General features: G+C 31.2%; 1 protein-coding gene across 1 annotated transcript; it reads right to left on the bottom strand.

The window, feature by feature from the left end:
- Window positions 1-17,925: 17,925 nt before the first annotated feature.
- Window positions 17,926-21,914, bottom strand: LOC128982896 (uncharacterized). The gene is made up of 5 exons (XM_054401952.1): window positions 21,842-21,914; window positions 21,297-21,360; window positions 21,086-21,196; window positions 20,604-20,815; window positions 17,926-18,789 (listed from the first exon to the last, which is right to left on the bottom strand). The coding sequence occupies exons 2-5, from the start codon at window positions 21,346-21,348 to the stop codon at window positions 18,712-18,714; spliced, it is 453 nt and encodes a 150-aa protein (XP_054257927.1). The 5' UTR covers window positions 21,349-21,360; window positions 21,842-21,914; the 3' UTR covers window positions 17,926-18,711.
- Window positions 21,915-22,543: the final 629 nt, after the last annotated feature.

Here is a 22,543-nt window from a genome sequence, read left to right as displayed (position 1 = left end):
TAAAACTCACCCTGTATATTTACATACAGGCCAATTTTTATTGACTCTATGGTTAAATAGTTATTTTGAGAATATTAACATAAACATTTATACTTAATTGAAAATCATATTTTGTCCTTTAGTACTTGACCTACTTTGTTTTTGTTACAATATCTCTATTCTATTATCTACATCTCAATAATTGTTTAAATTAATGGGTTGAGAATAAAAATATAATCTTATATAATCGATCTCGAGCACCTTTCTTAGTGCTCACTGCCAAGTGACCACACCCCTTACAATATACACTATAACTATAATCCACTTTTTCCAAGCAATTTTTGTCCTTTAAACTTGTTTACCGTCCATATTAGGTACAGTAAAAAATATACTCTTTACTTCTTTACGTTAAGCTAAATGAACAAATATAACATCCAATTTCTAAGTATTTAACGATTCCCCGATCGCAATAGAATGGGAAAAATCTGAAGTACAAATAAAGAATACATTTCTTTATGACTTATGGTCCAATTATTTTCGTTAACATGAGTTATTTTTTTTTTTATTCCCTTTTTCCATTTCATTAAAAAACATATGTTTATTTTTGTGTGGCTAAAATCAATGAAACAAGGTCGATGAAACAATGTTCTAAGTTTGTTTAAAAATATAGTCTTTGTAAATATCACAGATAATATCTCTGGTTTCAAAAGTGTTTTACAATAGTATATTTCGTACCTAGGGCCGAAAATGAGGTTTTGCCGGCTCGAGATAGTTTTTAAGTTCGAGACGAAGTCGAGAACTTAAATCGATCGAGAGCTGCAAAACCATTTCGGTCCGTGGTACGAACGCTATTTTTCACCACACTATACCCTATTACCACTATTCACCACTATAATAACGCACACTGATAGTCAACACAACTACAACTATAAGGTTATGTGAAGAAATAATTTGAGGAATCAGCAAAAATAAAAATAAATAGTTGCTAGGCAACGGTGACAATAACACAATTCTATTGCAATGCTATGAATTTTGATTGTGTATTTAAAATGCATTCATGTTTTAAGTAAGTAAGCGGACAGCTGATTTTGCGGCCCCGGCCTGTAAAAACCTGCTCGGTCCCCAAATTACGATGACAGCTGGCATGGCCAGCAAAACGTAACTTTCAGCCACCAATTAACGTATGTAATACAGCCAAAAACATCATAGTGTGGTGAAAATTAATTATTATTTTATCGATGATGGAATGAATATCATATATTGATGAGTGATACTTTAAACAAGGCAGAAATTATTAACAATATAAATAATGATATTAACTGATTTATTTGTGCTGAGGTCTCCCCGTGTCTAATGTATAATTGTGATTAAATACCAATAATATAGAATATAGGGTTTCATCAGACAAGATGAAGGATGAAACACCAAGCGAGTGATCGGTCAAACTTCGGCAACTTGGTTAAGTCAAGTTTATAACCTCACCTCCATTACAAAAGCAGAACATACGATTTAAGTAACTTTTCTCCGTGGAAAGTAATCCCGGACTGAAGTCGACCATCGAGTGGATTAATATTTACTTGGAAACCAAGCATTGCCAATATTATTCCAACATCATTTTATACGTGACAACTAGAGTGTAGTGGGCCTGGTTGTTGAACGATAAACCGTTCAGTGTGATTCAGGACTTGAAAATCGTCGTTTTAATCTTCATAATGCTTGAGTACTACGTCAGAAATACTAATCAACATCAAAATTTAAAACAACTCACACATTTCAAATTTACAATTCCTTGCGTTCTAATTTATTGCTCACCATCAGTACCCGCCCTTTTTACGGGGTTGACGTATACTTGGAATTTACTTTCTGCATTTACCCGCGCTTTGCGTTTGCAACAGTGGAAGAGCCGGATGAGGACAGTTTGGTTCTTTAGAGTAAGAAATACTTACAAATCTACCATTGATTTTTGACTCAGAATTGTATTATATAGATAGCTTAGTTTTATTTTATTGGCCTTGTTGAAACATTTAAATTTAGTTATACATTTAATTATAAATAAGTAATTTACATCAGTGGCTCAATTAAGCTGCATCCATCTTGACTCTAAACTGGCAACAGCTTGAGCATATTGGGATGATATTGTTTAATCAGTAGTTGAATTTGCCACTTTACCATGGTTTTTCAGTAAAAAAAAACTTGTAAATGTAAAAGGATTTAGGTTCAAGTGTAAGATAAATCAAGAGTTAACATTTTGTTAATACCATGCAGGTGTTACATTTGGATGCAAAGTGTAGAGTAGACTCCTTCCTATTAGTTCCTAGTTTCAGTATTCAGAGTCAATTATAGACGAAAAGGTAAGTAGCAGTTACATCTGGACAAAACCATCAGGATGGGGACCCAATCAGTGCTTTTAAAAGTGTCACCTCAGAACTTTGAAAGCCAATAGGGCAGAGTCCTTAGTCAGCGTTGAAGTGGAAATAGTTCTAAGATATTCCTTGATATGGAATCATTTTGTTGTAAAATAAAAGCCTAGTAGGGTCAGTTTTTTTACATGATTGAGTAACACTCACACGTACTAACACAAAGACACATTTGGATTTTTATAAAGGCTACATATTAGTGTTGATTATTCTTTTGTCTTAAGGGGATTTGCTACTGAAAATAGGTAAAAATCATGAAAAATTGTAAAAATATTTTTTTACATTTTTTTGTACATTGGACCCTATTACATCAAAAAAGTATGATATAATCCATGTATGAATGTTATTATATGTTATAACCAAGGGGTTTCGCTCTTTACGATAGCTACAAGATCATAGGACACCTTCTTATTCAAACGCGGTTTTCCGCAACATTGAAATTTCACTTTTTTCAATACAAAATTTGATATATCTTGAGAGCCACTAAAGGTACATTGTTGAAATGTTTACTTCTTATTCTAGACATCATTAGGAAAATATTTAGATAGAATAAGGTATCTAAGTTAATTAGGTACTGAACAATAACGTTTTTTTTTTTCAAACTAATTCTTTTTTCTGAAGAAAAATTATATTTAATGTGTCACAGCAAAAAAAGTATCTGAGATATTATTATGAATGTACCTGTTTAGATAACTGTCTTTAAAAAAACACCAAATTTATCAAAATCCATAAAGAACTCTCTTCAGAATATCGATTTTTAAAACCCCTTACAAATTGATCGAAAAACCTCTATTTTATTTTTTTACCACCTATAATTTATATTTAGAAGTAAACCAAATTTTTTCCATTTTTTGTTAAACTATACCCTACCAAAATAAAAATAGTTTCACGACTTTCCTAATTAAATAAAAAAATTCACCCTTTTCAGTGGCGAATCCCCTTAAGGTTGTCAGTGGAAACCTGCCATTAATTTGTTTTAGTTCTGTTTTCAAGAGTTTAAAAAGTCAAGCTTAAATTTGCAACATTTAAATTTAGATGTTTTTTTTTGTTTTTTTTTTGCTTTAACAGTTTATTGATCCTTTAGAGTTTTAAATTTGTTCCAATAAATTAAACATACTTCTATACATTCAAGTTTAAGCAGTGTAATAATAAACTATCAGCACTCTACTGCCTATTCTAATGGATTCCTGTTACGGTTAACCAATGTTTGCTTTCTAGGTTTAGTAATTAACTCATATAATTGTGAGGCAGTTTCAATAATATTACATAGCTTTCTGCAGAATACAATTTTACTCTTTGTATTTACTTAAGTACTGTATATCCCTGAATAAATTATACTGGAAAGTGAAGAGGAAATTACGACTATTACCTTATCAGTATAATGTACTGAAGAATTCATAGATTTAATTTCGTAAGGTTATGCTTAGCGACGAAATTGTGGGTACCTCGAAGCTGTAGAAAATTGGGAGAGGGCTCAAATTTAAAGTTTCGTACTTCAATAAAGGGGATATTTAATTTTAGCATTTGTGTTATTGGCCAGTCAACTGTGCAATGTGTAGTGTACTTTAATAAAACCAGGGATAACGTAATATTTAATCGTCAATATTTTTCGTTACTTCTCTTTAATAGAATGTTCAAATTTAAATCTTTACTGTGCAAGGACGGTTTATTAAGCGTCCGCAAGCAGTAGGATTAGTTTTTTATAGACCTGATCCTGGGACGGCTGAAAAATTATTAATTTACTTAAGTGTTGACAACAAAATAAATATAAAGTTATACATATTTTCTATAATCAAAGCATAAAATAAAAACGTTTTGCTTTTTTGATAATTAGGAACACAAAAAATTAAGTCTCAGTTATTTTGTGTTTTCATTTATTAGGTTTAATGGTAAGTGTAGTATTTAATTAATAACATCAACATAAAAACTAACATAAAAATTGCCACATTGACTTTAAAATTAAATGAGTGATTTAGGATAAAATATTTTCTTGCTCCATATTTAAGAGTTAATATGAACAACAGGACGACCACAGGTTGAGAAATTGTTTACAAGAATGACAGTGTGGGAAAACAAGCATAAGCATTTAATTTTGAAACTGATGAAACCACCATTCAGAAGACAAATAATTAACATTATAAATGAGAGAATCATATAGCATTCATTTTAGGATTAAAGAACGAGACTGCATACTATGTAATTGCTCTCCATTTTGGGGGAGAACATACTAATAATAATTATACCACATTTGTCATATCGAGCCTATTTTCTTTTCCAGTCAAAAACTCCCATAATTATTTCAAAATCTACGTTTGTACAACAGTGTAATGGTTTTTGCTTCTTTTTTTATCCAAGAAAGACATTCCGGGAAATGTGCCCTATAGGCGGTTAAGACTCAAAGTAGGATATATCGTCCGATCATTAATTAGATACTGCTACATGATGAAACCCCCTCTAATGGCCATTTATACATTATAAACACTTTTACAAAATCCATAGTTCGTGAAAAGTACGAACAAAATTTAATTTCAAAAGGGATATGTCGAAAATACTAATCAAAGTTTCGTCAAAAATCCATATACACAACTTTTTGATGAAGATCTCCAATAAAAATGATTGTCCTTTGTGCAATAAATAAATAAATGATTGGTTGAAACATAAATTTGTAGATAGTATACATATGTATTTTCGTCATTGTGTTTGATTTAATCGAGGGTGAATCGCTCCTAGCATTTTGATGTTTAATTCTTTACCACAGACAAGATGATCTAAAACTTTATGAGCTCTTCACTACTAACAAATCAGACTACATGATGACTATTATCAGACTATTATTACTGACGTTTTTAAGGCACGAGGTTAAGCCTTCAACATAGCTGGGTTAAGTAAACCAGTATTTACGCATAGACATAATCCGGGAGGAAATGAATTATAAAGTATAGTATAAATAATTTGTTTGTTTCCGTTAGTTAAATTTATACGTCATTAATAAATTAGGGCTATACTAATAATTCATTTTATCCCTGAGCTTTTATTGGCTTTTGGCCCTACAAGGTGCTACAGTAGTTACTTTTCTATGTTTTTTTTTTATTGTGGTTTGATAGGAAAAATGTATTGGGCCTAAGCACTGTGATCATCATCCAACTTCATCAACTTTTTTTTACAAGCATTATGATTATAAATGGAAATATAATAAATTTTACTGATGTTCATTTGACACTAGACTACAAAATAACCATTATGTTTTTGAGGTTTGTTTTTGTAGTTTTAAAGGGGTTCGTTTACATTAAATTTATTGTTTGGTATGCTCGGAAAATAATTGTTTATCAACCTGTTTTCAGTTAAAACATTTTGGTAAATTTAATAACAATTTCGGCCTCCAACATCCATCCTTTATCTTCCTCCCATGATTATCTAACCAACAAAACAGAAACTTGTTTATTGTGCTCAAGGGAACAAGACAAGCAAACATGTCCCAAAAGATTTTGCTTAAGCTTTTTAATCGGGGCTTGAGAAACAGGATTATCTTTGTTCGATGAGTAAAGTTTCATGGGAGATATTGGGATCGAAGAAAAACTAATAAATTTAAAAAAATACATCAGCTATATTATTTCTTTGGTTACTTATGAAATTGTATCACATTACTTGTAGGATTTGTGTTTATATACATGCTCATCACCTATTGAAAAGTGTGTTAACAAAGTGCCACTGATTAATGATTATTAATAATGTTTAAGTATATTTTTGCAATTTTTTAGATTGATGTGCTAACAACTTGAATAATAACTTATAATACTTAAGTTATAATTCGCTGCATAGCTTTATAATTCGGTTGTTGAAATATTTGTGAAAACCCCAATTCGTATTATATGAATACCAAAAAAAATAATTAAAATCTGAACGTTAAACGATTTATTTTGATAAATATATTAATAAAATATTTATTTTAATATTCTCCAATCGTAACATTTTCGTTACAGACTTTTGAAAGATCTTCTTTTATTGCTATAAGTGACTTTTGCAACCTCACTTCTGAGATCCGGAATCGTTTAAAAGTTGGATAGACCTTTGTTTATTTTCAGAAGACTACACTTTGTTTGAAGGTCAATTTTTATATTAGTGAATAGGGTACATTGTTGCAGAAGTTTTCCGTATTGGCTAGTAAAAACTAAGTTTTAGTACATTTTGGTAGAATGGTTCCAAACCGTCACTTTCAATAGTAATAAATAATTCCATGTAGGAGTTTGTTTATTCTAGCGAATTTCGCTAGAGGCAAGTATTGTAGCTATTACCGTAGGTGGCGCGGTGAGACAAAGACCCGGAATCAATATACTTTTTAATTTTGAAGCTCCTAGAGGCCAAAAACACGATTCATTCAAATTTTCATATGATGTTTATATATACTGTATAGATATGTATGCGTCAGTGAACGCAATAGCTTGAGAATTCTTTAAAAAAACCTGTATGATCAGATCAGGTGAACGGGTTTTTTTGGCGAGGGGGGGGGTTAAATTTATTTTCTCATTTTGACCCATAAAACTTTAAATTTATCTTTAATCTATTTTAAATATATAAAAAAAAACAACTAATTTATTGTATTAAAGTGTTTTTAGTCGTTATTTTTACGGAAAAAATTCAAAATTTTTAAATTTTAAATGCCAACTTTATTTTTATGGAGAACAAGTAAACTGTTGTAATTTTGCTTGTTTATGGGTTTATTTTGATCAAACTTAGCAAATATATTTATTCTATACTAAGCTATTAACATTTCACAAAAAAACACACTTTATTTCCTACCCTGTAGCAGCAAACCTAGGTACTTGTTAAAACTAATGATATTTAAATGTATTTAAATGAAAATTCAATCAGGCAAATGAAAGTTCGCTTAGTCTACAGGTTTGCTACGTCGGGGGTATTTCCAAATGTTATCGTGAACAAAATTTCGAATTATCTCGGTGGGGCAAGTAATAAATTACGTTTTAACCTTTCTCATAAAATGATGTTTATCTAACCACAAATATCGAGCGTTTCCCGCACTCTGTTGACATCACCGAGACAGCTTTCAACGCGTTACATTCAGCCACGGGGTCCATTGAAAACTTTGACTCCAAATTGCTTTTTCCTGTAAATGTGATTCAAAGATAAAATGTAGCCCATGTTTTTCACTTACTGTCCCTCTATTTATAAATGTTGCAATATATTTTTGTGTGAACATGTTCTGTATTATATGAATTGTGCCCTACATTTGTCCTGCTCCAATATTATAATGTAATAATATAGTATGTTACGCAGTTCACTGTTAGCCGTTTGAGTAAGAACTATACATTATCGGAAGTAATAATATAAGTAATTTGATTTCATCCAAACAAATAATACCGGACGACTAATAATACGATTGTGTTTTGTGTTTGATAAATATTTTCTTAGCCCTAATCGCTTCAGTTCGGAAAAGGGGTTTTCTTGATTTAATTCGCTCACTTGTGAATTAGTAAACTAGTTTTATTATTATTTTTCTATTTGTGGAGATATTAAATGTGAGTTATACCATAGATTAACCATACTTCCTTAGGTTATACCTTTGTAAGTACTTGCATTACTGTATCGGTCATAGCATTCAAATTATTGCTTTAAAAATATCAATGATTTTATATCAACGTTTTTTATGTAATGAAAGTACAAAGTATGCGTTAAATATCAACAAATCATAAAATAAAAGTTCTGCAAACCATTGGTTGGTCTGATCTCAAGTAATAAAAGAGGCAATAGTTTAACATTATAAACTGTAGGTGTTTTATACTCTTACCTACAGACAACGTATATGAGTATATAACGCTGGTTTTCATCTCCTTGCGGTTCTACAACCTTCCGCCAACAACGATAATTAACATTGGAGGCGAGCAGTCCGAGGGGAACAATTCATTGTTCAAATAAAATACGATCTGAATAAATGTTTAAAAATGCGAGTATTTTATTGGAAATTTTCAATCGTGACGTTTTTCAATTTTGATCGAGTGAAATATTTGGAAAGCATTGTTGGCTTTTTAAGCTTAATAAACTATTTCGGAAGTAATAAGCATGGTCGATAACTCTTGAAATATAATAAAGAGAGTGTACTTGCATTTTGTAACATTTGTTGTACCAACTTTTTAAAAATATATCTATTTTTACCATGTAAAATATAGATTAATATAGACCGACATAAAGGGTGGGGAGTGAAATTCTTCTATGTAAAATTTCACTCCCCCACAGTACAAAACCCACCTCAAATTACGAATTTTGTAAGGCCTCGTCCTATTTGCACATCTACACCATACAAGGACCCTCTGTACAGAATTGTATTATTCTAGGTCGTATATAATTTTGTAAGATACAGTGAACATCTTTCAGTCAGTGTTATTTGTCTTTTATAACTATAATGCTATTGAAAATAGTTTAAATAAGAAGTTTCTTACTGGAGAGAACAGAAAAATAGTGGAACGGTAGTTTGTCAAGGTTCTGGACGGTCCTCATATCTCAAGTCCTGGATAGATGACTTTTTTATCTAGGATTTTGAGAACCCTCCTATGTATAATGAACCTTTCAGTAAAAACATTCCATTTCAATATCCACTAAATCCTAGCTACTTGTGTAGATTAAACTAACTCTTTTGAAGTTGAAGATTATTTTAAAATCAGTTTCATCTGGTTCATGTAGAGGGTGTGAGGATTTACCTATTTTTTATATTTTTGATTCCACTTATTTCAAAGTTATTTAAACAAAATGTTACATATGTTGTACTAACTTCTTCCATAAATTTTACAGTATACTTTGCTTTTAAGTCCAAGTCTGTTTGACTGTGGCATGATGACTAAATAATCTAAAAATTGTGATGTCTTGCTTTTAAAGTCAGATGAAAAGTAAGGTCAGACAAAAACATCCTATTCAATCGTGTACTTGAATGGAATTTCCTCTATAAAAAATACAGTTATACAGACTATAAAAGGCAAACAAGCCGGTAAAACGCAATTGAGTAGAAACATCGTTATATTAATTCGGCTTAATCATTATTTTAATTTTTCCCGAGGTGGTATACGTATACAGATACAGATTTTTAGTTTATCTTTCCTATTAATCACATGATTTGTAAACTGATTAAATACATTGGTTTTATTTTACTTTAGGCCTAAGCGGGATTACTGGGGCCGATAATTCTGCAATACATTTTGTTGCGGATTATTATTGTTTTTATAAGTTGTAATTATTATTTAATTATTTAATGTTATTTGTTCTAGGAGTTGTACACTTAAAAAAGTTATTAGTACATTTCAAAGAAAATTGGATCACATAGATGTATTAATAAAATCAGAAAAAACATTATTTTATTATATAAATCGCAACAGAGACCAATCCTAATACATATACAGTTCCTAAGCGTTAATGAGTGTTTTAATGAGATCTATTATTTACTGATTGAGCTACATAAACAGTTATTTTTATACTGTATTTAATTATAACTAATGGGCAGTGTTATTTGTGCAATGTAATGTTATTTCATCCTACTTTTAATCGGTAATAGTAACGTGCATACATTTTAGCTTAATTTAATTATCATAATACTTATCAGACTAATGTAATAACAACAGAAACGCTTTAATTAATTTACACTCAAATCGATACCATGTTGTTGCTAACTAAATATTGTAGCAAAGACGCAATGCATTCTTCATAGTTAGGATTGGTAATAGGTAACTAGTTAAACATTTTATTGGGATTGGTAATAGCTAATTAGTTTAATATTTCAGACTCTGGTTTTGTTTTTAAAGTTTCATGCATCAAACCTGACTTAAAACTTTTAATCAAATCTAAAATAAGTATTCTATTGAGCTTACTTACAGAAAGTACATAGTCAATTGATCACTTGAGACAATAAGAAAATAAAAAAGATTGTCAATGATAAGAGTGAAGCAATATTAGGGGTTCTTTTACTAAAAAATAACATTAAAGTACTCCACCCAACCACAATAAATTGTATTACTTCGAAGAAACTTTATAATATTTCAAACATAATTAGGCGTTTCCTATGCTGATCGTTTAAGATATAGTTCACAACAGACGTGTAAAAACCTATGATATTTAGTTCAAGTACTAAGATTGCTATAATCTCAGCTTTAAGTAACAAGTAACAACGATTATTAAATAAATCAATCTAAATAAGCAGTCTAAGTTTAGTAATAACAAGTCAATAATTTTCTGTAGATGGATTAAAATGTATATTTAGAAAAAGGAAACAATAAACTAGTTATAAAGTAAATGAAGACTGACAACAGTAGAGGGGTGGTGTAGCTGATTGGTTGAATACCAATGACAATAACTGATTTAGCTGAGCAGAAGACTGTCGTGTCGGGGATAACAATCAAATTACTGTCTAGACTTTGTGTCTCGGCGCTCCTCAGGCTCGAGTATTACGATGCAATATTGAGAACTGAGTCTGACGAGTATATTAGGAATATGGAGAAGGTTAAATCTTCACAATTGTAACAAAACTATTTTGAAACACTCCAGTTTTCAGTTTTGAGGTGATCTATATGACTAAGACCAATGTTCGACAAATTATGCCAATCCATTGTAAATCAGTAATATACAACGATACACATATGGTAAATGATAATAGGCCTACATAGTGAAGAGACATTGTGACGATGTCATTGTTGGCTAGACATATGTGTATATATTATACTAGCTGTAGTACCCGTGCTTTGCAATGGGAAGAGGACACGAAATTCAAAAAAAAGATTATAGTACTCCACCCTGTTGGTAAACCTTATAACCTTTTAATGCTATTAGCGAATTTCCCTATAGGGAAGTAGCTATTACCGTAGGTCTCATGGTAAGACCTAGGCCCGGGACCGATTTACTTTTACATTTTGATGTCCCCAGAGGCCAAAAACACCATTCGTTCAAATTTTTATATATCTATATATAGATATATATATATGTGTGTCCAACCGCACGATAACTTGAGTAATTTTTGTCCGATTTTGATCAAATTTGGTTTTAAGGTGTATATTACTAAGACGAATGTTCGACAAATTATGCCAATCTATTGTGAATCAGTAATATACAACTATTATACAAATATGATAAATGAGTAATAATCTAGGCCTACATAATGAAGAGACATTTTGACGATGACATATTTAAGTTATTTTCACCGTGTCCTTGTAAGCTAGACATATGTATACATTCTATTAAGTTTTTGCTTAAGCAAACTCTAACCTTTAAATTTGCTTAAGTGTCTTTATAATTTCATAAGTGTAACATATTTCAACTACAAAACCCCTTTTGTGTTTATTTAATATAGCTGTAAGAATGTATTTCTGATTCATTTCCAAAGTAATCCAAATAAACATAGTGTTTGTACTCTACCGCGTTGATCTTTGCCGGGGTGAAAACTACGTTTACTTACCCTAATAAAGGATTAATAGTCCCAGAGTCTTAATAGCGATTTACTACAGATTTCAAAAAATGATTAAACAAACTTCCCAAACTCAAAATTTTTGAAAGGTAGCAAAAAAACATATGTATGTGTTCAATTAGAATTTTTGTTTTTATTTTATGAGATATTCGATGACGTAAAGTTGGGTAGTAATGTATAATTGACGTAAGTAAAAATGTTCATAGACTATATTTCAAGTTAAACGTACAATTATAAAGTTATTCGTGTATGTATAACACTATAGTGCATTCCTTGTATTGGAGGAGGTGTTCTACCTATTGAAACCCTAATTTCCTCTTTTCACGCAACGTTGACTGTACTGAAACATGTGTATAATGGAAGTGTCGCGCATAAATCTCATATTGCGCATTGTTAATATTGAGAGGAATATACATTCGGAAACGATGACCCGGCCAAACAATAGACCGATGTAAGAGTGTAACAGAACGACATAATCTGATATTACACTGGCTTGTACGAGCAATACTATTGTTTTACAATAAATAATAGTCAATCACGCCTTCCTTTAGGTTGGTCAAATTCACTTTGTTACGTACAAACTTCTATTTTATCGTTGCTAGTGTGACATATGCGTTCTATTGATGATACACGCTCGAATAAACTACTTATACAGTATCTAATCCAGTTGGTTACTACAATTAATTTTCATATTTTACTATCAATTCGGTTCTTTGTTTAAAGTTGATTTGAGATGATTGTGAGTTAACGTAAGTGATTGTCGAGGATATTTTCCATCCATTTCATGATGGGTCGTGATGGATAATTTGAATAATAATATCAAATACCCCCGCCGCAGCAAACCTCCAGACTAAGCGAATTTCCATTTCCCTGCATGGATTTACACTAAAATGTCTCCTTAAAAATATCACATTTATTCCCTATTTAAATAGAATCAGTTTAAAACATACGTAGGTTTGCTGCAACAGGGAGGGTAAAAGTGTTTTTTATGTAAAATGTTAATAGTTAGTAAGAAATAAAAACATTTTCCAAATTTGGGCAAAATATGTTAATAAACAAGCAAACTACAACAGTTTACTTATTCTCCATCAGAATAACGTGGGAATTTTAAATTTAAAATTTTTTGGAATTTTCTCTGAAACCATTAGGCGCATTATAACGCTTCGATATACTAAATTATCTGTTTTTTTAAGCCAAACTTAACAAAATTACTTAGACTAATAGTGAGATGGTTTTTAAACAAACAAATTTCAATTAGATAATGCTAATGCAATTTAAATCGAACTTAAAATTTCCAATATTTAACAAGGAGCGGAGGGATACGGACCTGTGACTACTTTCCTTGGAACCTATTTGTGTTGCCGGCTGATTAGAAACAGCCAATGTTAGAAATCAGGATTTCGAACAGTCTTGCTGTTAATCTGCTGGACAATAGTCAGTGCATTACCAGATTATAAAGTGTTGTGCATGTGCTGGACCTAAGCTACAGATTTCTGTAAATATTTAAATGATTGTTCCAATTTTTGGCAAGGCTTGTTGATGAACAGGTGCTTGTTTAATGTTTCCTGACATTGTTTTGATATATGTTTTACTTATTGTCCTCATATTTGAACCGATTGTAAAATAAATTCTGATAAAAAAATAAGCGATATATCTAACTGCATCGAAATCGATATTTAATCCGATAATACCTCACAGGTGAAAAGTTGTATAGCATTAAATACTATTCTGTAATATTAATAATTGTTCGGCAAATCCTCATTTTAATGGCTCGGTTGAAAATGGAATCTGTATTTTGTGAAACAGTAATTTGGTAGCAATCCAGTAATTTCAAAAGTTGATAACAGTAGCCTATCCTATTTAAATACTGTTATTTGATTGCCAAGCCATGGACTATACATACGTCCAGTTACAACCGTAATAAGTAAATAATTAATTACCTGGGCTAATAGAAGTACACTTTTATCCACGGTATGGATAATTGACTAGGCCTGCCCATAAGTAGGCTACGAATTTCTAATCATATTATCTACATTGTATATTTAAGACATGTCTTCCCTTCTTATTGTTATTCTGTTTTCACTTAAATCAGCTGAATGCGATGTTTACTTATTACTCATGTTTAGGCCTACATTTCAGCCATATTATTTCGTTGTTCAATAAGTAAGTCTTTTTGAATTTTTTACATTTTTACACATTGAAATATATAATTGATAATTCAGTTCATTTTAGTCTTTTAAAGGTGTTTTACATTTGAGTCTCACATTAAAATAGCCCTAAGCTTTTCGTAGGCCTATGTTTTATCTTTGACTATCAATACAACTTACAGACATTCTATCCCCATGTTAAATTTGTAGCAAGCATTTTTCATCAAAATCTTCTGTATCCAATGGCCATTATTAAGAACAATATTAAAATGCTGTCTCTAAATCGTCCTAATAATGGTAGAAGACGTACAATCTAGTTACATTACAATAATATCCTCCATCATATCAAGAATACTTGGTATTAACAATCAAAAATTATTTCCAGCAAAGAAAGCTGAGCTTAACCGATTGCAAGGGTTGAAATGAAGACCAATGTTTATGTTGCACAGTTGAATTTAAATGTCAAATTTCCCCTCCTGTTTTTATACTTTAATTCTGGTTTTTTTTTAATAATTACGTTTTTTTATACTTCAATACTTTAACCAATTGTAAGGGTGAAAAATGAAGCTCAATGTTTTTGTTGTGGGCTACAGTTAAATTTGGATGTTAAATTTCCGTTCTCTTTTTTATACTTTAATGCCCTTTTTGGATGTTAATATCAGATTCCAACTACTGTAATATTTTCCTGGTCAAAACTACCATAATGCACTTCTGGAAGAGGTATCTGAATAACAAGATGTAGTAAAACAAATTTGAATTATTATAATTTTAACCAATAAAACCAGCATTAGTACATCTATTGAGTTTTTACATTTAGTTACTTATACAAATATCAAATCACGTTTTTTCCGCTCAACTGGCTTTCACCTCTTTGAAAGCAACCCTAGTAATAATATGTATTTTAATTTAAGTACCGTACTTTAATTGATTCGGTTACATGTTTACCTCATATAACATTTGAACATGGATTGAAACATTAGATGTCTTTGGAATACTCTGAGAGTGAGAAGCAAAACATAACTTTCAGCAATGTTGCATCGAAATTTACCTCTTTCTTGCCTATTAAATCAAAATTCTAAATTAACAACAGAAAATAAATTGCTTTTATATAAAACCATTCTAAAACCAGTGTGGACGTATGGTATCCAACTGTGGGGGACATCCAGTGAATCCAATTTGAACATCATCCAAAGATTCCAATCTAAAGTTCTTGTTCTTAGACACATTCTTCAGGCACCATGGTTCGTTAACAACGAAGTGCTCCATAGAGACAGTCGAACCCCAACGATCAAAGAAGAAATTTCAAGGTTAAGTGCCAAATACTTAAAGAAATTAGAGTACCATACCAACTACCTCGCTTTGAATTTGTTGAACAACAGCAACTGTATATATATAGATTGAAAAGATGCCATGTTTTGACCTAAGTAGTCGTTTTTAGAGATTTATGGACTTTAAACTTTGTGCCAATATGCAAAGATTGTTTGTTAGCTTTATTGTTGGATAAGGACTAACTACTGTGTTTAAATTGTATCACATTTGCTTATTGTTCTACTTTTTTTGAACAGATTGTAAATTAAATAAAATGATAAAAAAATAATAATAATAAAAAAATAATAATTACCTCTACTGAGTGATTCAGAAATGTAATTGTAAAATTTTTGTCAACATGACTAGAATGTTAATAAAACAGATGTCAGCACGAAATAGTTTGTAAGATAAAAAATTGCAGCATAGGACAACTTATATAGTGTTCTAACCTAAAACATTGTTATTGTTTCAATGTAATAATTCAATTGATACAAAGTAACTACGTTACCAATTTATGTTTGTAAACAAAAATACATTTTTTAATGGTGGCATGAAAACAATTTAAATAATTTTTTACAACACAAATTATTTTTAATGTAAAACATTGTTCAACACTCGGAGCAAAAGTATATTATTTATGGTACTTAAATTGTTTTATAGTACGTGGCAGTACAGTATTATTAGTTTATTAGTTGCTTGTTGCACTGTTCTACACACTGATCAAGCGCTACAACTCATTAAGTGGCATCATGTACACACACTGTTGATATATACTGAATTGTGGCATGGTGCCACTATTTAGAGTGTAAGCTGGCGCGAGAATTGGCAACGTAGCATTAGGAAAGTTATAGTTCCGGCGGACGGCGCGAGGCGCGCTAGCTACCTGTATGGTTTCGTGTTCCACAATTCGGCGTGTACCTGCGCTACTTAAACTCCCATCAACGAGTTCAAAAATACTCAATTGTGGCATGTAATGTTCAAACGACGTAATAATGCTGGAAAACCTCAAAAATGATCGAATTAGCTGTGGCACCCTGAAAAAGGTGCCACAATTTTTGAAGGTGCCACAGTACGGCCGTGTGCCTGTGAAGGATGCCACTATTCGGTGAATACAGACACACACACACACACACACACACATATATATATATATATCGTTATGGATTACGAGGATGGATTATCGTTATGAATGTGTTTTTGGCCTCTAGGGACCTCAAAACGAAAAAAAAAATCGGTCCCGGGTCCAGGTCTTACCATGAGTACTACGGTAATAGCTTATTCCCTATATGGGAAATTCGCTAAAAACAATAATCTGAAGACCTTTTTGTTCTTTCCAACATCGACATTCTTACATAAATGGTTTTTTTGTCTAATCTAATCTTGCAATTTAATATATTTTAAAATGCACATGGGGTATGCAAAAAGCCTAACATTCGTTTGCGTCTTAATATTTTACAAATTCAATAAGATCTTATAGTCCTAAAAGCTCTAAATAGTCTATATCGTGATTTCAAATAATACTACAGTATTTCTAGCTAAGTTATCACTTATCTTTATGTGTAGATCTAGCCCTACTTATATTCGAAGTCAACAGATCCATATAAGTCGAACACCATAACCTAGCAATACAATCACCTAAATTTAAATTTGTTTAGGGATAGGCCTACATAATAAACGATATTTTACTCTAATACTTAATTTTAGTCAAGCCTCTTTTCCTATAACTTATAGAATAAGTTACAAAGAAAACTATCTTTGTTACACAACAAAACATACGCTATCTTTCTTTAATGAAACATAACGTTCTTGATAATTAACTAGTACGTTTCCACAATGTTAATCTAGGTGAGTCGGTGCCTCAGTTGGTAGCGTCAAGGACTACGGCCCAAGGCAGCGATGGCATGGGTTTGGATCCTGGTCACTGTCGCAAACATTTTATCAGTACAGTTCACCTTCGCCCCTTTGTTTGCTGGATACGTTCCACGCACAGATCTGTAGTCTATGTGGACGGGCAAGGTTAAAAAAGGGCACCAACATCTTAAAAAGAAAAAATAGCCTCCACCATCACACACATTTTAAAGTAAATAAGCAAATTGGTCTGCACCAGCACCAGCTGTTGTTCATGTAATTAATTGTGATGATAAAGTCATAGTAAATGTAGTAAAGTGTCATAGTAAATAAACTTCAAAACCATGCAAGGTTGTTTGAGCTAGCCCTTTCGTGATCAGATTTTCGGACAAAGCTCTTGCAGAATATGTTCATGCCAATACTTTCCGGCCAATTTAAACATTCTGAGCTTTATTTTGATGTACCAAATGCCTACATCTTTATTTTGTCAATGGCCTGAAGCGATTGCCTCAAATTTCATTTTAATAATATAATAGATTGGGATTAATAGTTTTATATTTACTTAACTATTGCAAGTAGAATATTCACCTACAGGACTAAAATGTTTGTCTGGTGGTCGTTAATGTCTTAGAAACCTCTTTAATCTGGATAAAATTGCTTAATTTATTACAGTAAAAATAGGTAAAGTGGTTTCAGTACCAACTGATTGTGGTACTAACAAGAGTAAGTTGATACGTACTTTACTATGGATGACTTAGTTAAAAATAAAACAAACTGTTCAAATTATATTTAAATAAAACCCAAGTATTTATACTTAACATCGTTATTACATATCGAGTATGTTTATCCACGATTGAATAACAAGACTACTTGAAGTTATGACAAGTACAGAGCGCCGGATGACCCGGAGCTATGAGTTAAACTGCTCGCAGACAACAAAGTTGCACTGAAACTAACTCTGTTGATGGAGTTTGGCTTTGATTGCTTGATTCCTGAGGTTGATCGATCCTTGTACTTCAATAACGTTTTCAACCACGATCTCTTTTTATCAATTTAAAACAGTTGTTTGAATATTATCGACTTTCTAGGACTATAATAAATATATTGTCAAACATATCACGGTAGTTCATAAAAAATGTGATCTCTTAACAGTGTAAAATTTAATAAATACTATGTACTATATTTTTTTTCATTTTATTTGTGTTACGTAACGTTAGTAAATAGATTTGTAAATAAATCAAAACCACTCTTCTTATGACGGTGTGCAATATGAAGTTAAAAGAAACCCATATGGCGATTCGTAAAAGTCTAGGACTAGTGGCTATTAGTGTTTCAGAATTTCCTGATAGGGCCTACCGTCTTAAAAGTTTTGGGAGAAAACAGTAGTGTAAAACTATTTAGACTGGTATTTACTAGTGCCATTATTTTAGTCATTTAAAGTCTGGATCCCCAAGAAATCAACAATATATTTATCATAGTTTATTATGGAAATATTACCATCATGACAAATAAATTTTGATATAGTACATCTGTGGGGGGGGAACTCCTTTTTTATCTATTACGGTCGTACCTCTAATCCAGAAAGACGAGATTTTTGTTTGCCGTCTGACAAATAGAGATCCAAGTACTTTGTCTCCTAAAACAAACATACACAGTGATTTGATTAATATTATAAAGAAGTTAAGTATTTTCTCAACAATAAATTTAAATGCCTACCAAATGATTGAAATATAAATTTGAATGGAACCACCTTAGATTCAGTTGAATAAATTAACGTTCCATATTCAAACCAACGCCAAAAAATGAGTTACGTTGATTTCAGTTTTACAAGTGAAAAAAATATAAATAAATATTACAACACGGTATTAGCAATCTAAAACATACCCACTCCCTCATTAGCTTGTCAAAAACTATTATCATGCGTGATCAGTAGTGGTATCTAAGATTTCTTTATGTGGAAAATTCCAAAGATTTTTGAACTGTAATTTTCTACAGCAATGGGGTTTGTACCAATTTGTTTACAGCTGAAATGGCTACATCAAAATTATAAACAAAACCGGCCAAGCAGTATTTTAGAAAATCCGACTTTATGTTATTTTATAGGTTTTGATAGGAAAATCACAAAAGTTGCAAAACTTTTGAAGTTTAATTTTTACAGCAATTGGGGTTGTACCATTTTGTTTAGAGCCGAAAGGAAAACAGTATAACATAGTAAAATTTAACTACGTGTCAAGAATTTATTACGGTAAATGATTACACAAGAAAGATTTGGTTAGTTTTATTGGCCAGATTTCCACCAAGACTTACTACCTAAATTTTAATTCACATTGTTAATACTAATTTTCAATTGAAGATTTATTGATCAATATAATGTAAAACAATGTCAATCAAAATATCGGTAGTTAGTCTTGGTGGAAATGTAGTCAATTAAACTCACCAAACTTTCCTTGTGTAATCATTTACCATAATAAATTCTTGACAATATCCGGCTTCTGAACGGTTCAAAATATTAGATAACTTAATGCTTCGCATTAAATAAAATATAAATAATAAAATCACGGAAAATAAGAGAGAACTTTTTAATGGACTGTAAATTGTAATAACAACAGTTATCAATTACAATAACTACAAATGCAAATGACAACATATGGGAAAAAGTAATTATGGAACTATAGCATAGAGTATCAAACACTAGGTGTACAATACAGTAGTCTGCTTGCAATATTGAGCAGAGCAATCATATTAATCTAATTCATTTCCAAAGTAAGTGTTACCACATTCACTATAATGAGATTCAAACAATCAAATATTCATATGGAATTCCAGAGACAAAAAACAATAACATGAAATAGTTTTTTGTGTAGCTAGTGTGCGAAGTGTCACTTTCCACGCACGAGCTCCAGGCTAGTGTGAAAAGTTTCTCGAGTGCATAAAAGACACTTTGCACTCGCGTTACGCATTATATTTTCCCTACAATTACTATAAAGCATTTACATAACTATGCTTTCAAACAACCCGTGTTTTAGGTTAGTTTAAATCCAAGCTTTGACCAAATGGAAAACGCTGTACCAGCTGATCGTAGTCGTAGTATCATAATGTGTAGCCAACTTATTTTCAAGCATGTACGTTATTATTTATTATTATTATTACAACTTATTATTAGTGTGGTGATTATTAAATGTTATCAGTTTATTATATTTATTGTCTAATAAAATCACACTGTTTTGTATTGTTTGGTTGGAAATGGGGTGCGGCAAAAAATGAATGCTGCAAAAAGATTAGTGCGGCAAAAGTAAGTAAACGCAGCAATTAATTACTTTGAGTGCTATAATCAGTTCAACGAAGCCCACTTTGTCAAGTAACTTTAGGAAAAAATTATTGTATTTATTTACGTTGTAATTGATAAATAAGCAATGTATATTTTCTTTATAAAAAAACTAACATACTGACCTTTACTTTAGGGAACTGAAGGGAACTGACGGTGACTGTATAGTATTGTCCTTGTTCTAGGGTAAACCCTGAACAGGCTGCCTTCTGCAAGACCAAGCCACCTCCACTGTTGCAGAGGTTGTAGTTCGCAAACAGAGTATCAGCTGAGCTAAACAGCGACCCCTTGCCTAGCGAGGCTGTCCATGACAAATCTTGAGATGATCCGGTTCTCACTGAAACAACAATCGTGCTCATGAAAGATTTACTAAAGCCATCTAAAATTTTCTTATATTTATATTTATTATATTTAATTGTATAATATAATTTGCATATTATTATTTGTTTATATATTTGTTTGGACAATATGCAGTTCAAACCTAACAAGAAATTGTAATTTTATAAAATAAACAAAACTAATGTATAATCTAACTAATATAGCCTCTATGGGTTGGACTGATTTAGATATAACATTGTTCAGACTCAACTACAGCTTATATACTTACACACTTTGTACTGGAAGGTGAAAGTATACGCATTTCCATTTCGAACAACACAAGGGGATCTGACACAGTTCGTCCCTGATATTGTGGGGCTAAGAATTGAGTTGGCATCAACTGAAACAGTTTTAAAATTAGCAAGGTATTTTAAATCGGATACAATTTTGTGTCACTGTACTTACAGCCTATTTAATATTTCACTAGTTAAACATTGTACCTGAGTTGAATGTTCCAATTGCACAGCATAACAAGAATATCGACAACGCCATGCTTTACAGAACCTGAAACTCAAGAATTTTAATACAGTTTCCTATGAAAATATATCTTTCCAAAAGAATTTGATGCACTTTATATATCCATAAAGTGTATTTATAAAATGTATTTAAAGTGCATCTATAAAGTGAGTTATATATTTATATGCTCAAATGAAAATTTTTGATCTGTTGTTTTGTCGATTTATGTAGAGCCGAGTATTCTCGACCCCGCAAAACGTAAAAATATGTTATTAATAAATGTTATTCATTTTAGTATTATTATTAAAGTTTTATTTTTACGCAGTATTATTACAAAAGTAAAATAAAATACGTGTAAATTTACACTAATTTTAAATGCAATATAACTAGTGTTTTTAATAAAAGTGAAAGTTTTATCGAAGGTAAGCCTATTTTGTTTGATTTTTCTGCTATATTCGCACGATAGTAAAATAACATTTAAGAAATTATTTGATTAAATTTTTTACATAAGACATTTTAAAATTACTACCTCACAATTCTTTTTTGGATAGTAGATATTATGATATGCGGTGTCAATAGTTACCTTAGTTTACCAAATGAAATGGCGATGAGTTCACGAACAAGGTTTTTATATGTGCTGTGGTAGGTAAGCCACATGTTTTGCAATTGTTGGCAGCATGTAAACAAACTTTTCTTATTAGAGTATTCTTTATTGTCTGTGCAGTACCATGTATATAAAGTTTACAAAGAAATACTCAAGGTTATTTTATGAATGGTAATGAGGAGATAAATTGAATAGACAGAGAGTAAATATTTTAAGAAGGTGCTGTAGTAAAGACATTACTTTTTTGTAATAGCTGTCATTCTCGTACAGTACACAATTTTCTTTATGCCAGTATCTTCCGCTATTTTGATGTCCTTTACTTGTAGTTTATGAATTTATAAGCAATAGTATTTCGTTTCACCGACAGCTAATTAATATAAAATTACTAAAGTTCTTAAGGAAATTATTAACCTTTACACATTTCATTGTCATCCACAACCTATGTAAAATGAAAACCAAAATACTTTTAATTCAAATTACTTTTAACATGATAGTAGTAAACAACATTTTTGTTTAGGGAGTAAATATTTCGCAATAAAGCAGTAATACCCCAGTCGGACAGCCCAAAAGAACAAGTAAATACCCATCTATCATAAAACACTAATTGGCGTGGGCCAAATATGTAAT

The sequence above is a fragment of the Macrosteles quadrilineatus genome, unplaced genomic scaffold (assembly GCF_028750875.1).
Source record: "Macrosteles quadrilineatus isolate MER2022 unplaced genomic scaffold, UCM_ALF_1.0 Scaffold_1__1_contigs__length_201487025, whole genome shotgun sequence".
Taxonomy (NCBI): Eukaryota; Metazoa; Arthropoda; class Insecta; order Hemiptera; family Cicadellidae; genus Macrosteles; species Macrosteles quadrilineatus.
This window is presented reverse-complemented; position numbering and strand designations above follow the sequence as displayed.

Bases quoted from the DNA above. Each gene is read 5' to 3' on its own strand.
- LOC128982896 (XM_054401952.1), bottom strand. From the start codon at position 21,348: ATGGCGTTGTCGATATTCTTGTTATGCTGTGCAATTGGAACATTCAAC. The intron at 21,197-21,296 runs GTACAATGTTTA...AAACTGTTTCAG, and splicing joins AATTGGAACATTCAACTCAG to TTGATGCCAACTCAATTCTT. The intron at 18,790-20,603 runs GTCAGTATGTTA...TGTTTGTTTTAG, and splicing joins TTCAGTTCCCTAAAGTAAAG to GAGACAAAGTACTTGGATCT.